Source organism: Tinamus guttatus, unplaced genomic scaffold (genome assembly GCF_059628265.1).
Source record: "Tinamus guttatus ecotype Peru unplaced genomic scaffold, ASM5962826v1 Tinamus_guttatus_pri_ptg000327l, whole genome shotgun sequence".
In the NCBI taxonomy this organism is placed as follows: Eukaryota; Metazoa; Chordata; class Aves; order Tinamiformes; family Tinamidae; genus Tinamus; species Tinamus guttatus.
Window position 1 is genome coordinate 8,396,497 of NW_028288861.1, and position 16,422 is coordinate 8,412,918.

The 16,422-nt window shown below is 47.7% G+C and overlaps 3 protein-coding genes across 4 annotated transcripts; 1 reads left to right on the forward strand and 2 right to left on the reverse strand.

Annotated features, from left to right (window-relative positions):
• Positions 1 to 5: 5 nt before the first annotated feature.
• Positions 6 to 7,154, reverse strand: LOC148593853 (DNA mismatch repair protein Mlh3-like). 2 transcript variants are annotated; one of them, XM_088529295.1, is made up of 3 exons: positions 3,777 to 7,154; positions 836 to 934; positions 6 to 131 (listed from the first exon to the last, which is right to left on the reverse strand). In XM_088529295.1, the coding sequence occupies exons 1-3, from the start codon at positions 7,063 to 7,065 to the stop codon at positions 28 to 30; spliced, it is 3,492 nt and encodes a 1,163-aa protein (XP_088385421.1). In that variant the 5' UTR covers positions 7,066 to 7,154; the 3' UTR covers positions 6 to 27. The 2 variants fall into 2 exon arrangements, with proteins under 2 accessions (XP_088385421.1, XP_088385422.1); XM_088529296.1 differs by lacking the exon at positions 836 to 934.
• A 1,077-nt stretch (positions 7,155 to 8,231) lies between these two features.
• Positions 8,232 to 8,756, reverse strand: ACYP1 (acylphosphatase 1). The gene is made up of 2 exons (XM_088529299.1): positions 8,671 to 8,756; positions 8,232 to 8,551 (listed from the first exon to the last, which is right to left on the reverse strand). The coding sequence occupies exons 1-2, from the start codon at positions 8,752 to 8,754 to the stop codon at positions 8,336 to 8,338; spliced, it is 300 nt and encodes a 99-aa protein (XP_088385425.1). The 5' UTR covers positions 8,755 to 8,756; the 3' UTR covers positions 8,232 to 8,335.
• A 1,103-nt stretch (positions 8,757 to 9,859) lies between these two features.
• ZC2HC1C (zinc finger C2HC-type containing 1C) lies at positions 9,860 to 12,114 on the forward strand. The gene is made up of 2 exons (XM_010226750.2): positions 9,860 to 11,119; positions 11,830 to 12,114. Exons 1-2 carry the CDS (start codon positions 9,860 to 9,862, stop codon positions 12,094 to 12,096), a joined length of 1,527 nt encoding a protein of 508 aa, XP_010225052.2. The 3' UTR covers positions 12,097 to 12,114.
• Positions 12,115 to 16,422: the final 4,308 nt, after the last annotated feature.

Here is a 16,422-nt window from a genome sequence, read left to right on the forward strand (position 1 = left end):
GAAAATAACAGGAGGATAAAATGACTCCTATTTTAGCATTAGATGCAAGATGATACTCGCCTCTGGGCAGCGAACAAAAACAGGATTATCCCATTCTGAAAACAGTGACTGGAGCGACTCCCCTTCAGCATCTAGGAAAGAACATACAGATAATATAAGGACTAGCAACATCCAGAACATGTTTCAACAGAAGGTAAAGGGTGTTACCTTTCCAACACTTTGGGTACCTCTGCCTCAAACCGATTTTATTCTACTTTGTTTTCCCTTAGAAAAAGTGAGAATGAAAGCTAAGCCTTGGAGCATGAGCCCGGGCTTCTCTATGGCCTGTGTTAACCAGGACTCAGGAGGCTGCCCAGAGACCTAAGTGCGCTGCCCTGCCGTTCAGCTGGCCCTCAAGTGACGGGGGGAGAAAGGAACAAAATAAAATAAAAGAAAATAAAGAAGGGACCTGTTTAGCTACCCACTCCCTCTGGACAAAGCCACATACCAAAAAAGTGATTTCATCCTTTCCAACACACACAAAAAAAGTTAGCATTGAAGCTATTTTTTTTTTTCCATTCCAAGGTTGGAATGAGTACAAAGAAGGGAGTAGGTAATTATTCTTTAAACTACTGACATAATTCAACAGAGTTGGGTATTTCATCCTGTAAATAAGTACCTCCTAACCTGCCTTCAACCCTAAAAGATTTTTCTTCCCAGTTCTAGGTTTGAGATGACTCACACAGTCCCATTGTTAACAGACCTTGAGTAATTCTGGGTTCCTGTTGGGACATCTGGGAGAATTCTTTGATTTGTTCTTACTACAGTACACTGTGTCCTGGAAAGCTGGCCCTACCTCTCGGATCCTGGCTTGCTACAGTCCTCTCTTTCCGAGGTCTAGGAAGGAAGGGTAGCACAATCTCACTTCTAAAGGGATGGCACCTGCACTGAAACCCTAAACACAACATACATTTTCTGCTGCAGATTTAATAGCACACAAAATTACAAAAAGCTATACAATTATTATTATATTCTGATAAACAAGTGTGTGCTTAGTCCTGTACAAATTAGATAATCCTGCAGAATTTGCAATCTAACACTGAGAAATAACAGTATGTGTGAAATGCTGAGAATAAGCAGAGAGACTTGCACCAGGAAATTTCTTTTAATATGTATTAATATATTTACTCAGTACCATTACTAAGGTGACTGGAATAACCCTGGTGGCTTGACCAGAGCAGGTATTTTAAGCAAGGATTTAAATGAGGCCTAAGAAACCAAACATAAAAAGAGGCACCTTCCTATATATAGCTGCACTCCAGGCATATGTAACAAAGACTAAACACAGGCAAGGTCTGCTTACATTGTGTACTTTACATGAAGGGTTACAAAGCAATTTATAAAGAGCCTGACAAACATCAGGCCAAACTTTTAAAGGTATTTTAGTGTCTTGAGTTACAACTAGGCATTCAATGGCGTTTTCAAAAGAAACTCAATGCCAATTCCCATTTATTTATTTGGATGCACCTATTTAAAACTGTCTCTCAGTGAATAAACTTTCCAAGTTAAGACTCACAAATTGGTCTCATAAGTAAGTTGTATCTGCTCAATGTTTGCAAGGAAAAAATCTACAGACTACAAAGATGTAGAAGAAAAGTAGTATTGACGATGTCATGCCTGAAGTTCCTCCTTCTCAGTAGGGATTAGGTACAATGATCAGCAAAGCAACTTGATCCAAATGCTCAATATTTCAACAAACAAAATACTCTTGCCCCTCAATATATCCGTTCACTAAAGACTCCATACATTTCTAAGTGTTCTTCAGAACAAATAAAAAAGAATAATTATATTCTGTTTCCTTAATTTCTTCTGAAAACAAGATTATCAAGGATTTCATTTTCTAAATTCCATCTACATCTGGTGTGAAATCTGAAATCTGAAGAGAAACAATATTTAGAACAAGACATAGGCAAATGCAGAATTTTTGTTAGTTTTATTCTCTTTCACATTTTGCAAATGTAAAGGCCACATCCCAGCTGTCAAATTCACACTCACAGGCTACTGAATGACCTGCCACTCATATGGGACTGATGAACAAACACTGCTCAATACTGTTTAAAGGGAGTAGCACAAACTCCAGTGTGGTTTTCTTTCCCCGTGACTGCAGTTAGACTAATGGATGCTGAGTTCCTTAGCTAAGTCCTAAGCAATTTACACAGATACTGAACAACAAATACCTTGAGGACAGCAGACATAACTGCACTTCCGCAAGACTTTCCTTAAAAATAGGCTGCTACCTCATCGGCTTTATTGCCAGAATTTGTGCAAGCAGAAGTATTACTCCCAAAGGCAAGAGAAGGCCTGCAGTAGAGTTTGTTGGGTTCCAAAACACTCCTGCCTTCCCTATTTTCAGCAGGGCCAGAACTGTCAATCACCACCCTTGTCAGTATTTAGTAGAGTAATCAGGAACCTGTGAAATGCAAAACTCCAAGTGACTGAGATGACATGAGATATCGCAGTTATCCTAACAACATGTTCTAACTCAACCAGAAATGATTTAATGATATTACAAACCTTCATTGTTATTGGGATTATTAAGAAAAGTGGCTGAGATTTCCAACACAGTGGTAAACATTTCACCCTTCCTTTGGTACAACTCAGTTTTCTATTCTTTGTGAAATAATAATGAATTAATAAAGTTCCTTTCTACTCAGAATTTAAGGGTGTGCAATCAGGAAAAGCGGTAGAGGGATAAAGCCAAGGAAAACCAGCTGTGCCCTGATAAGCTCAGTATGAAAAGGTTCTGTGAGGTGCTATGGCCAGTCTATCCACCCCAGGCTGGTGGTTTCAAACCACTACAGAGCAGTGATGGCTCTTCCCCAAGGACTGGTAAGATGCAAATCCTTTGCAGAATCCTCCCAAGAATCTCAGCATGGTAAATTACCCAGTTCCTTTTCCAGTTACCACAGAACCCAGCCACTTTCTCTTCCCTAATAAAAAGACAAGATGGCCCAATGTGATTTGTGCTATGTTGCAACAAACTGAAGAATTCTACCCAAGTAACATTTTGACAGAACTTTTATAGCTATTCCAATGGAAACGTTATTCCACAAGCACCCATCACCTACCTATGAAATCCAGTTTTTTACATATATAATGAAAAAAATAAAAAGATTATCTTTCCTGCTTTTTGTTTCAGGGAGAATCCTTGCTCAAGACATACAATATTCATAAAGTTAAGATTTTCTTGTCCAAAAGTTAGGGAAAATTTAGAGTAGAGATATTACTCATGTGATTTTTCTGACATGTAACATCTTTTATGAAAGCTGAAAAACGCCAAAATTTTTAACATAGGGCTAACAGCAATAACACATACTTGGAAACATGACCATTTCAGGCAAAAGGTAAATACCCACACACACACACACACACACACACACAGGTACCCTTACTTTGATGTCTCTCATTTTATATATGACAAAAATTATATGTAATCATGGTCATAGCAAGTGTTGTGATGCTCAGAAAAAAAAAGGCAGTGTGTTAATTGATCTGGTGTTGACATTTCTTTTCAATGTTTAATTGAAAATTGTCCTGTAGTATCTTAAACGTAAATGTTTCATTGTTTTTGTATTGACTCCAACACTTTTCTGTTTTCCATATAGCTACTATATTTAAGGCAGTGGCTATTTCCACAAAAACTGTCAAGCTCTGCCAGCAAGATTTTTCACTCAGCTAGCAAAATGCAAAGCGTTTTCTTCATCCCTTTCTTACAACAACAAAACACACCCTCTTACCATTCTCTGAGACAACATTCACGGCCATCGTCATTATATCTTTAGTGCAGGCAGCTTGGAACTCTTTTGTAGGGGGAGTGCTGTAAGTGCTCAGTCCAGTAGTTCTATTGACGTATATTGTCTTACCTGATGAAACATCAAAATCTTGCAACCAATCAGAAAAATGAGAGTCTTTTTTGACATTGCCTGTCCTTGTATCATTTGCAGTGAATTCCAAGCAGCTTTGGGAGGTCCTACTGGGAACCTCAGCAACTTTCAGAGTTTGTTCTGAGCATTCACCTAATTTACTTTCCTCTGTACAGATGACATTAGAATGCTCTTTTTTACCAGGTAATGATGAAACAGTGTTTGAGGAGACTGAGTGCTCCCTTTCCGTGCTAAGTGCTGACTGGCTTACAGTATTTTCCATGGACTCTGCTCTTGCACTGTCCAGTTGCCAAGGTGTATCCTCCTTAGAAAAGCTGAAATAATATCCTGTCATTTTTTCCATCGTGGTTTTATGCATTTGAGAACTATTATGCAAACAATCATTATTTGAAGATTCAAGATTGAACAAGTCATTATCTCTTCTACTTGAGTCTGTTTGGAAGCGGTCACCAGGTTGTTCTACTTCTCCATAGTCACTTCTCATTCTGGACAGTTTCGATGCTAATGATCCCAGAGATCTTGTACTACTCACAGTTTTTTTAGAAACCTGAGCGTAATCAGTCAATGTGAAAGCACTCTTATTCTGGCAAAGTGCTTGTCTGTCCAGTACCGTATGTTTGTTGCTGAATATAGTCTTTTCCAAAGAACCAACAACTCGGCTACTATTAGAGTCTGTATATTCCAAAGCTGGAGTTTCACAAATACTCAAGTTATCAAGACTGTCATTCTGACTCTTCGAAGAGTCGGGAGCAGCTTGTGAATTTAAAATAGTGAGACCACATTCACGCTCCTCTGGCAGTGGTGTTGAGAGCATGCACTTGGCCTTCCCATAATATCTCCTGAACTTTTCTAATGAACCAAGCTGCATAGACAAGCTCAGCTTCTTACAGGGCTGAGATCTTGGTTCACCCACTTGTTTTCCAGTGCTTTTCATAATTTTATTCTGAAGAAGAGCAGAAGGTGCTGTCACTGTTAATTCTCTGATGTTCGATGCCACACACTGCTTTCTACCAGCTGCGCTAGGCATGGCTCTCCCGTCACTCAGCTGATTTAGCAAGGTTTTGTTCTCCAGCCATTTCTTTCCATCAGTCGTGCACATTTCTCTGCTGTAAGGAAGCGTATATTCTTTGTTTGTATTACTGGAAATATCCTTAGCATTAAAAGAATGGACTGGAAAATTCCCCTTGTCTCCAAAAATGTCCTTGGCAGGGCCAGGTCTAGAGCGCGCGTTTAATGCAAGACTTTTTTCTACTTGTTCACATTCATGTGGTGGCTCAGTTTGCACAGCATGTGTTATAAGGCCTGTAGAACACAATTTCAATGGTATTGAACCAAAAGCTCTTCTGCCAGCATTTATCATTTCAGTTGTTTCACTGTTTCTTTTCCTTACATTACACATTCCCACCACTGAACTTTCAGTGCTAATTTCAGGTCCTACTGATGGTTCACTAGGGTCTTCTAGTGTCTCATATGGCGAATCAGTAAAATCAGTAATTGAGGTATGGATAGTACTGCTTTTCTGCACCACCCTGTCTTGCCGGCTTCCCGCATCTTTCATGTAATCCTCTGCACAAGGCTGCAGGTCATCACAAGGGTCTGACTCTATTTGTTCTGACCTGGCCCCTTTACCAAGAGAGGAATGGAGATTTTCAGAAGATCTGAGATCCGTATCACACAGCTTTTGGGAAATGCTAGTAGCTTTCGGCTCCTGTTCTGAGACACCTGAAACACTGAAATAAGAGGCTTTGCTATCTTTGCTGGGCAGTGGCATCTTTGCTTCCTTATTCCTACACATGTCAGGTGGATCAACTATCACTTGATCTGTGAATATTTCAGTTTCCCCTGGATTTCCATTTGACTTGAAAGAAGACATTTTTCCACTCACTGATTTCCTTTTGACATCTTTGGATTGCAAGTTATACATTTCATAGGAATCCACAATTTCATCACAGGCTTTCTTAAAACTATCTTGGATGCTTTTCTCATTAGAGATCGAATGTTTCAGAACTGGGACACTATGCAGACAAAAGTCATTATCTTCATTAAATTCTCTGATGTCTTCGTTACATGGTTCAATAAATAAATGCTCTCGTTTTAAAAACATTTTGACTCCTTCCTCAACGCACGTTAGAAGTGAATCCCAGTTATGGAACTCGATTAGAGTTTTTGCGGGGTCTAGACACACATCATAGTCACTGTACTGGCATGTCACATTGAGAACAAAGATTCCATGTAACTCTGGGCCACAGCGGTGGTGACCAGGACTTGAACTAGTCTGTCTGCTAGCAGGGACACTTTTTGACTTGCAGATAACACTTTCTTTTCTTAATAAAAAATCAACTAGTTTGTGTACTCTTGTCTTTAAAACCAGTCTTCTATTCACATACAAGAACTGCATATTCTTATTGTAATGTCCTTCAGAACTGATATAACCACTAAGTTCAAATCCTCCAGACTTATGACTTATTTCCCGTAACTTCTGTGATCTGCCCAGTCCATAAATTTGACAAAAACGAGAATATACATCCCGTGTCTTAGGGAGTTGAAGCACCATCGTACAGGAGGCATCATTCCTTAAAGAAAGTGAAATGGAGGGATGCATCAGTGAAATGGCCTCCACTTTCTGTCTTACTCTCTCAAACTCCAAGGCAGGATCCATGCATTTCCTCCTCACTGGTAACTGATGGAACAAGTTGCACACAGTCACTGTAGTTCCACCACTTGGCCTGCTCAGTTCAGCCTCACAGACTTCCAACGCTTGCCCGTTGTGAAACAGCTTCACAAAAGTTTTTGCCGTCTTGTTGGTCTTGGATGAAACTTCCACCACACTGGCCATGTTTGCTATGCTTGCCACAGCCTCCCCTCGAAAGCCATAGTATTTCAGGCTCTCCAAGTCCTCAACTGAGCTGCATTTACTAGTGAAGTACCGCTTCCCCATTTTATTTAAGTCTTCTCTCCCCATCCCAGAACCATTGTCCACCACCTGGATCTTAAAGGCTTCCAGATCCACCCTGACAGCGACACATGTTGCCTTGGCATCAATGCTATTGAGGACGAGCTCCTCGACGCACTGCCCCAGCGAGCCCACAGTCACTCCAGAGCGCAGCCTGGCTCGCACATCTTCTGCCAGGCATTTGATCATGTCAAAACCGGGCTGATGATGAACTTGAGAGACTGCAGTAAGGTCACTCAACCATATCTGTCAAAACAATTCCCTAGGTGGGAAAGAAAAGAAAAAAAAAAAAAGGAAAAGAAATATGGACACAAAAAATCCCTTATTTATTATACTCACCACGTAAATACACTTTTGTTTGTTCTCTTAATTGTCAAAGGCTTTTTCTGTGGTGCTGATCTGTGATTCTGCTCTGGCACTCACTGCACCTCAGCTGGAGCCCCCGGGATTAAGGGCCAAAACCGCACTCCATGCTCGCTGGTAGCTCCGCACCTGACTCCCACGCTCAACCGCCCTACAAGAAGATCCGCCGGGGGAACTCGGCTGACCCGCCCCCGTGCCCCGCTCCCCTCTCCCAGCCGGGCCGACGCGCGGTGAGGGGCTCCCCCCGTCCCAGGAGGCGCCTCCTCGCGCCGCTCCGCACGGCAGCACGGCCGCCCTGGGGACGGTTGCCGGAGCCGCCGGGGGAGGGGGGCGGTTAGCGCGTAACGGTCGCGGCGCGAGACCAACCGCCGTGGGCTCCATGCGCGCGCGCGGACCCCCCGCGGCGGGTGAGGGCCGGGACGCAGCGCGCCTGCGCGGCAGGGGCCGCGGCAGCAAGGACTACGACACCCAGGAGGCCGTGCGCGGGCCGCGCGAGGCACGCCGGGAGCTGCAGCCCCCGCGCCTGCCGAGGCTGCAGCCGCGGGGAGCAGGGCCCCGGCGGGGGCTCCCGGCGCACGGGCAGCCCCGCAGCCCGCCCCGCACCCCCGCCACACCGCCATCCAGCAACACGCGAGCTCCGAGCGCTTTTATTCGAAAGAAATAAAATAAACAAGTTTCCTACCCCGTAGGTAACAAAATAAATCGTTTCTGGGACATTTACATTAAGAAAGCAAACAATCTATTTAGCAATATTTACTACGCTATCCCTCTACAATGTCCTTGAAGTGGGGAGAACACCACACACATTATCACACCCACGCACAGCTACACAAACTCATCCTGCACATACACTCAGAGGCAAGAGGCTGTGCTTGCAAACAGCCCCTCTAATAAAGATAACTCAACTCTTCATTCCACCCATCAGCATACTATGACTGGTTGAAAGTCAGATAAACTGTGCAACAAGACAATAAATTAGAACAGTAATAAAATAAAGCTCTCTACAGCTGAATATTAGCTGCCCACAAACGGAGGGTGAGGCTTGAGCTCCTGTGACGGCAGCTCAAGCCCCTAACGCCGGTGTTCTCCGGCAAAGCTACTTCAGAATCACGAAGTCCTTGTGGTCCAGTGCCTCGATCTTCTTCTCGTTGCAGAACTCGGCCCTGCTGATGCGGGACTGAGGGCTGCCCGTCTTCCGGAGCCATTCCTGCAGCTCCCGCACGCGGGCCGCCGGGCCCTGCAGCTGCCCCCGCACGCTGCCGTGGCTCGTGTTCTGGACCCAGCCGACCAGCCCCAGCCTCTTCCCCTCGGCCTGAGGAGAAAACGCGGAGCAGCGTGAGACCGCGCGGAACGCAAGGCGCGCTGCCGGTGCCCGCCGCGCACAGCGGCAGGCCCCCGGGGCGGCAGGTCTGTGGGGCTCCACAGGCGCACCTGGGTGTACTTGCGGAAGAAGACGCCCTGCACTTTGCCGAACACCTCGTAGTCCACCGACACCAGCCCCTCGCCCGTCGCCATGGCCGCCGGCCCCGCTGCGCCTGCGCGGCACGGCCGCGGGCGGGGCCGCCCTCGCGCCCAGCGGCCAATGGCGAGCTCCCTCCGTCCCGGCTTTAACGGTTCATGAATAATGCATGACAAGCCCCAACGGCACGCCCCCGCCGGACGTAGAGATGCAGTCCTCCAGGGAGCAGAGCGGTCCCATGTCACGGCGCACCACTTCCGCTCGCAGCGCTGAGTGGAGGGGCAGCCTCGCGGGAGAACCATAGAGAGGCCGCTGCGCAACGAGAGCGGCACAGGAAGTAGCTGGAGCGTGTCTGTCTCTAGGCAACAGTAGTCAACACAGCGTCCGGCGCCCGGGCGGTGGTAAGAGGAGGCGCAGGCGGGGCTTGGTGCGCCTGGCCCAGCCGTTGCTCCGTGCGGCCCCCGGCGCAGCGGAGCGCCTCGGCTCCGGCAGTGTGGGCGCGAGGTGAGCGGAGGGGCAGCCTCCCGGCGCGGCGGGCCGTCGGCGGGTGAGGAAGGAGGCGCCGCTGCGTGAGGACCCCCCCGCCCCGACTTCGCTACCCCCGCGCCGCTCCTAAAGCCGGTCCCGGAGGGTGGGGGGAGCGGGGAGGAGGTCGCGGCCCAGCCGTTACCCCGCCTCCTCCGCGGCCGCCGCCGCGCGCGAGCTAACCCCACCCCTCCCACCGGGGCCACGCGCCATTGGCTCCGCTGTGGGTGACGTCACAATGGCGGCGCGCCAATCGGGGCGCCCAGGGCTTTCCGCCCCTCCGCGTCCCCGCGGGGCCTGGAGGGGTCGCGTTCGCTGCCGCCCCGCGCGCTGCCGCGGCTCCCCTGCGGTTACGGCACATTTCCCTGGCCACGACGTTAGGACGAGGCACCAAGGGAAAGCGAAATAAAGGCTCTTTGCAGTGTAGGACTGGAAGCAGCAGCACAGGAGCCCCCTGGGTGGAAGGAAGGTGGAGGTGAACAGAACCTGGAAAAGCTGGAAAGCTTTGCTGGTGTTTGTTAGGGCTTCTCCTTAGAGCTTCTGGGTGTAGGCTTTTGGGAGGGAATTTTTCAAGGTTTGGGAAGGTTGGTGTGTGATGGTGCTGCTTGTGACCTCAGGCTGCTGCCCAGGTGCTGGATGGCTGAGCCGCAGCTGGCTCTGCTCCCGCCCGTGGATTCCGCGGTGGTGGCCCCCAAGCTCCCGGGAAGGTACAATTCCGAAGTCATGGGCCACCAGTCCCAACTGGAACACTTGAAGAGCCCTTTTCATCACAAACTCCTACATGACAAAGAGGGAAGTTTAAAGGATCTCTATACCCCCCAAAGCCGACGCTATTCGTATTCTCTGTCTGCAGAAAACGATCCACACAGCTCCAGACAGGGAGACTTCTCTTCAGCTGGACTCCACAGCAAATACCTTACCAGCCAGGCCAAGACTCTGCCCTCCAAATCAGTAGCCAGGCGGAGGGAAGGAGTGGACCGTTCGTATCCCCTGAAACCAATCTTTCACCGCAAGGCTGGGAGCGTCCCTGTGGTCAACACAGGACAGCTCGGGAGCCCCCCATACATGGAGGAGTCTCCAAGTAGTCATTCTAGCTCAAAGAGCAAAGGGAAGCTGCCAGCAGGGAGGTCTCAGCTAGCAGTCCTGTCTCCTTGGGCAGTAGAAGCGAAGCAGTCAGTGTCTCCCCTATATAGGAGAGAGCTGGCCTACATCCTGAGGCTGGAGGCAGATGGACAGAATCTGGAAGAGGAGATCCGAAAGAAAGAGGCCATCCTCAAAGAGAAGCTGCGGAGGACAAAGGAGGAGCTTAGGAGGATTCAAAGAGAGAAGGAGCTAGTGGAGGCAGAGGAGAGGAGAGCCAGGGAAGCAGAGAGGACCCCGGAGAGGACCAGGCACTCTGAAGAGACCATTTTCAGACTTGCAGTCAGGCCTGGTGATGGGGACTTTGGTAGGGCGCAATCTCCAGAGGTCACTAGGCTCAAGCTGGGCACCAGCCTCCATCCCCAGGAGCTAGCTATGGGGAGGCTCAGGAAGGAGCGTTTGGTGGCCAGCAACAGCAAGATACGAGAGCGCAAACCTGCGGAGGATTTAGGCTCTTGCTCAGAGCCAGTCTCAAAACATAGCCCTTCGGCCTCTACCCTTTCTGATCAAGAATCTGGTGACCACCCAGGTACAGAGGTGTTATACACGCAGGCTACCAGTGCTGTGGAGCAGGAGGAACTAGGACAGTGCAGCTTCTGTGGCCGCAAGTTTCTCTGCAGCAGGCTTGAGAAGCACGCAAATATCTGCAGCAAGAGCCAAGGCTCCAAGAGGAAGGTGTTTGACTCCAGCAAAGCCAGAGCCAGGGGCACAGAGCTGGAACAGTATCGGCAGTGGAAGAGCTCGGAGAGCCCTCAGGTAACATACAGTCCCTTTGGCACCTGTAACCTGCAGGTAGCACCTGCGTGCCTCCCACCTGGGGATACAAATCTGACTGGGATGCGAGTTCTTTCCCACGTACCCAGGGCTGGGGGATACAGTCCAGCCATCCCTTCTGATGCACCTGCCAGGCACGTAAATGGAAGCAGCTGCAGGCGCTACTGGGCAAGCAGTGGGATTAGGGGTGTCTGAACGGAATGGACTGTCCTTGACGTGTGTGAGGAGTGCACGCCCAGAGAAACCCGCTCCTCGCTGGAGCCGGGATGCCCCTGTCAGAGGGCAGGGTGCATCTGCTGCAACGAGACAGGGACTGGTGGCATTAGGAGGGTGCAGGGAACTGGCTGAAAATCCAGGTGATAAAACATACTAATTTAAGTGAAGGCAGTGAAAAAATGCAGCCTCGTTCCTACAGAGTATCTCTAGCAACTTTTTCAGTTCCTTAGCCCTTGTTCTGTGGTTATTCCTGAGCCTTTCCTAAACATATGCGGGACTGATATGAATATTGGTAGCTCTTTCGATTCCTCCTGAGTGCTGATCTGCTCAATCCTGTGTGAGGAGACCTGGCTTCTCTAGGGGGTTGTTACATCAACAGCTGGGATCAGGGAGACCCAAGTTGAACACTGAGAGTAAGACAGTGAGTGGGGGCTGACTGTTGTGCCAGCTGCTTTGGCTGCATTTCCCTTTTGCAGGATGAGCCCCCCAGAAAGAGCAACTGGAGGCAGAAGCACGAGTCGTTCATCCAGACGCTGCGCCAGGCCCGCCAGGTGCAGCACGTGCTCTCCAAGGGAGGGAAGGTGTCCGAGCTGCCCCCGCTGCCTCCCGTGGAGAACCCAGACTACGTTGCTTGTCCCTACTGCAGCCGACGCTTTGCCCCCAAGGTGGCCGAGAGACACGTTCCCAAGTGCAAAACCATCAAGAACAGGCCCCCGCCGCCGCCGCAGAGGAGGCGCTGCTGAGCCCCGACATCCCCTTCCAGTTCCACCTCCGGCCTTCCCTGCTGGCTGCCAGGGCTGGGCTAGTGCCTACAGCAAGAGAACAGCTCAGGAAACAGAATATTAAAGTATGTGTGCTTTGACTTGTGCCCAATGGTTCCCGAGCACGCGCGAGGGGGTTGTGACACTTGGGGTGCCCCTTCAAGGGTCTTCAACGTGGTACCTTTCCACCTGTTGCTGTCACCAAGACAGGAGCAAAAAATAAACCAGCCATCAGAAAGGGGTTTTTCTTTAGAACCATATTTTGCTTTCAGCTTAGAGAAGTCTGCTTTTCCTCCCTGCTTTACAATAATGGTGTCTGGTGTGGGAGTAACTGTTCTCCCTTTTGCTTATGGGTATTTGAAGACTCAGGGTTTTTTTCTACCACAAAAGTAAAGAGCAGCACAGTGCTTAGGAGCTTAAATTGACATTGGTATGTGAGAGAGTCAGCTGGGCCAGGGAACGCATTGGCCTTTGGCTTATTTTGTTCTGCAGGTGAATGCAGGTGTTGACACCTGAGTGTGCTGACAGTGACACCAGTTCTGCCTGCAGTAGCATTTTATTTTGCCATAAGATGGATTCTGCATTCTTAAAAACTACTAAGCAAATTAGATGGGACATGAGGAGAAGTTTTATAGAGGGAGGGGGGAACGATGCAGGTAGTCAAATTAGAAAGCAGCACATAGATGGCTGTGTAGTTCCATCATCAGTAACTGTGCAAGACTACAGCATCCTGACCTGTTTTTGAGACATTTTTCATGTTGTCCTGTTTGTTGTGGCACTATTAAGTTGAATGATGAAAGCTGATAAGTTTAGTCTCTACTTGTTCTGCACCAGCTAGGAATTTATTTAAATGTTTTTCTGGAAGCCTAGTGCTGATCCTGGCGATGAGCAACGCGCTACCTTTAGAAATGCAGCATCTTTTGGAGCGGATGTTGCTTGACTTAGGAAAGCAGACCTGGGAGGAATGTTATTAACTGCGTCCTCTGAATCTCAAGAGCAGAATTCGGGTCGTTCAAAGCTAGCAGCAGCAGGCCCTTATAGTCTGAGAATCTTTATGCCAATTCACACACAGAGAACAGCAGAGATGACCACAACTGGCCCAGGCCCTTGGGGCAACCGAACCACCATCCCAAAGTTACTGCTTACCACTAACTGCAACTCACAGTCGGGAAACAAAAAATATTTAAATACTGCGCACCACTAAAAATAGGTCATGAATAAACTTTAGCTAGAAATAAGGTTACGTAACTAGACAGTCCCCTGAGGAACTTTGCATCTGAAAACTCAGCTGGTTTGCTCTTATATGTTCAGGATTAAATAAAAAATTAGATTTAATATCAATTTGAGTTTTTCCTGAAGGCCAGGGAGCTCTAAAACACAAGGCTGACGTGCTTCCTTGAGTCACCTGGCTATTTTCATCTTTTGTGGGAAGGGAATTATGACAAAAATTGCGTCCTTCCTCTTGCTTTCTTCCTGCGTTGCAAAGTAGTTCTTGGTGATTTTTGCCTATGTTGAAAGTAGGAGTTTTTCATGCACTGTTAAAATGTCTTTTGGGGGTGGCAGGGAGGGAGGAGGTGTCCTATGCTTTTAGGGAAGCATCTGTTTGTAGTTGATGACAGTTGTTGATGCACATGTTTCTAGGTCAGTTTATTTCGAGATTCTGATCTTTAAGATATTATTAGACTAGTTCTGTTGTGTAAAAGCCATGTTAAATAGTCACAGAGTGTTTTTTGTTCTCAAAATGGGGTTGACTACAAGTATGAGAAATCTACAACAGGAAGCAAACAAGGAACAAAAAACTTCCAGCAGCTCCTTTTGCAAGCCCGTCAGCAACACAGCCTGAGCTCATGGGAACCTAGAAAAAGACAAAAAGGGACTAGACTGAACTGGATTAGTTGGAAGCTGCATATGAGCAAACACTCCAGCCTGCAACGGGTGGAACAGATTCCTGAAAAAACTTGGAGTGTTTCTGTCTACAGCAATGTGGGCACAAGTCCCAATACCTTGGCCCACCCAGGAAAAATATGTCAGTCCCAGCAAGGGTCAGTGTGCTGGGCTGGCCAGGTATGCACGAGTGTGCAAAACCCAGAGGAGAGAAAGCCCGGCCAGAGCCGCAGCAGAGACTCTGCTTATACACTTTAACTGCACTCTAACTCCAGAGCTTATTAATAAACAATAGCAAGAGGTGATGTGACAGGAGAAGAAGATGGAAAGGGGTAGAGGGGAAGTTTTACGCCAGCCTCCTATAAATTAATGAAAGGGGTAACTGAATTAAATGAAGGATAGTTAAGTACCCTTACCTGTCACATAATATAAACTAATTTTCTTTGCATTATATTTTATTGGCAGCTTTTAGTGTGACTTAAGTCATGAGGGTGCAAATGGTGGCTGTGGTAGATAAATACATGCACACACACAGGCTTTTTGGTACTGAAAAATAAATCTATCCACTGGGGACTTCTGTTAAGTGGTACATAGGAAAAAGTGGCTGATTCTGTGATAGAAACTGTAAATTAAATAGATGTTCTTGAAAATACATTACCAGACTTAAATTGTCAGCTTTGTTTCAGAGTTGAGCACAGGCAGCTCACCCCTCTTTGCTAAGCTACTGTTTTGGGTTGTGTTTGAAGGAACAAACCTATGAAAGTAACAGCAGCATCCAGAAAGTTTCAGGTCGCTGTTTTAAAACTTTTAAAAACTATTAATTAGTTTGGCCACAGCACAAGGTTCAGGGCAAACAGATTTACCCTACTTCTATGCTATCATGATTACCGTTACCTCAATACTCCTTGGGCCATGTTACTCAAACTGGCTCAGTTTCTTCTTTTGCTACTGCAGTACAGGCCCATTCTCAGGAACAAGCCACATTTTTATTTCTTTCACTCTCTGGTGAATTAGAAGCCTATAACCCAGTTCTGCCTCTCAAGGCATTTCATAATTTACTGCAAACCCTGATAACAGAAAAGTGACAGACGTAATTATGTTGTGCAGGAACTGCCAGCAGAGCAGGTGGCAGCCAGGTTCTCACTCTGGAGACTGAAACGCTCAGCAGAAGCCATTCTGAGAAACAGGTTCTTCCTTTTGAGCCTGTCTCTTCCTATTACTCATTTCCCACTTGGCACCAAAGCTGTTGTAAAACCAACACACTATAAAACCCTGACGTCACTAGAAGATGCAGCAACAAGAGAAAAGAGCCACCTGCCCCCCTGCCCCCTTCTTCTCTTAAGTAGGTGCAGAACTTGACTCTTTTTCCACAGCAATGACCCTGCAAGCCCTTGGCTCTCTTTCTGTAAGCAAAATCAAAACAACAGAACTCCAGTATCCCAGCTGCTTATATGTATATCCCCCTTCCTGTGCTACAAAGAGGCAGAACACAGAATGAGTTTAAACATTTATTGAAACAGAAACTCCAAACCACTCCACCCTTTAACCTTTCAAAAAAAGACAACGACAAACTAGTTTTTCAGCCAGAGTGTCAGAGCAGGCATAGGTTGTGTTTCACTATAACAACTCAGTAGCAATACTAGCAGGAGACTGACACATACAGAGCTAGCACTGCAAGAGGGGGAGAAGTCAGAAGGGTCTGAAATTGCTCAAAGGCACTTCTGCCCACTTGCCTTCCCATTTTCAGGCCAAGACGAAGGTGCTGGCTTTAAACTGCTTTTTTGGTTGCATAGCTGGTGTGAAGTCTGTGGTCTGTAATAGGCACAACCTGGATAGCGTGAATCCTCTAAGGCACGAATGAGATTGTGGAGCACAGGGCATCCTCTGTCAGGGACCCTAATCCTCCACTAGATCCGAGGGGAATCCAGTCCGTGCTGCTAGCTTCCCAACTGCAGAGCATTGAGAAATGAGGCTGGTGCACTGCAGGAGAGCGACTCCCCTGTGCTCAGTACTACTGGACACAGCTCAGGCTCAGCTCTTCGCTCCTCGAAGGCTCTGCTGCGGCACGACCGGCTCATTCATTTCCAACGGCAGCAACAACCATCAAGCTGGGACCCTGACCCAAGAACTGGCTCCAGGCACGCAGGGGAAGAGAGGGCAGAGTCACGGGGGCTACTCAGCGATGTGGCTACCTGATGACTGCCACCTCCCACGAGGGCCGTCCTCCTGTCTGCCCTTCCTTCAGGAATAACGGGCAGACACACTGGCCTTATCCCTGCCCCAAACACTGCCCTGGAGAGTCTGCTCTTGACTGAGCTCCAAGGTACTAGTGATAGGCACCAGAGAAAGTTTTTAAGGAGCACTGATTACAAGCAGAATAGCTTGGCTTTCACCTCCAGAGACAACGGGGGAATGCTAGGTCCC

Excerpts from the sequence above, each read along its gene's own strand:
- ZC2HC1C (XM_010226750.2), top strand. The coding sequence starts at position 9,860 with ATGGCTGAGCCGCAGCTGGCTCTGCTCCCGCCCGTGGATTCCGCGGTG. Across the intron at positions 11,120-11,829 it reads AGAGCTCGGAGAGCCCTCAG|GATGAGCCCCCCAGAAAGAG; the intron begins GTAACATACAGT and ends TCCCTTTTGCAG.
- LOC148593853 (XM_088529295.1), bottom strand. The coding sequence starts at position 7,065 with ATGATCAAATGCCTGGCAGAAGATGTGCGAGCCAGGCTGCGCTCTGGA. Across the intron at positions 935-3,776 it reads GAATGTTGTCTCAGAGAATG|GGTTTCAGTGCAGGTGCCAT; the intron begins GTAAGAGGGTGT and ends TGTTGTGTTTAG. Across the intron at positions 132-835 it reads AGCAAGCCAGGATCCGAGAG|ATGCTGAAGGGGAGTCGCTC; the intron begins GTAGGGCCAGCT and ends GTTCTTTCCTAG.
- ACYP1 (XM_088529299.1), bottom strand. The coding sequence starts at position 8,754 with ATGGCGACGGGCGAGGGGCTGGTGTCGGTGGACTACGAGGTGTTCGGC. Across the intron at positions 8,552-8,670 it reads TCTTCCGCAAGTACACCCAG|GCCGAGGGGAAGAGGCTGGG; the intron begins GTGCGCCTGTGG and ends TTTTCTCCTCAG.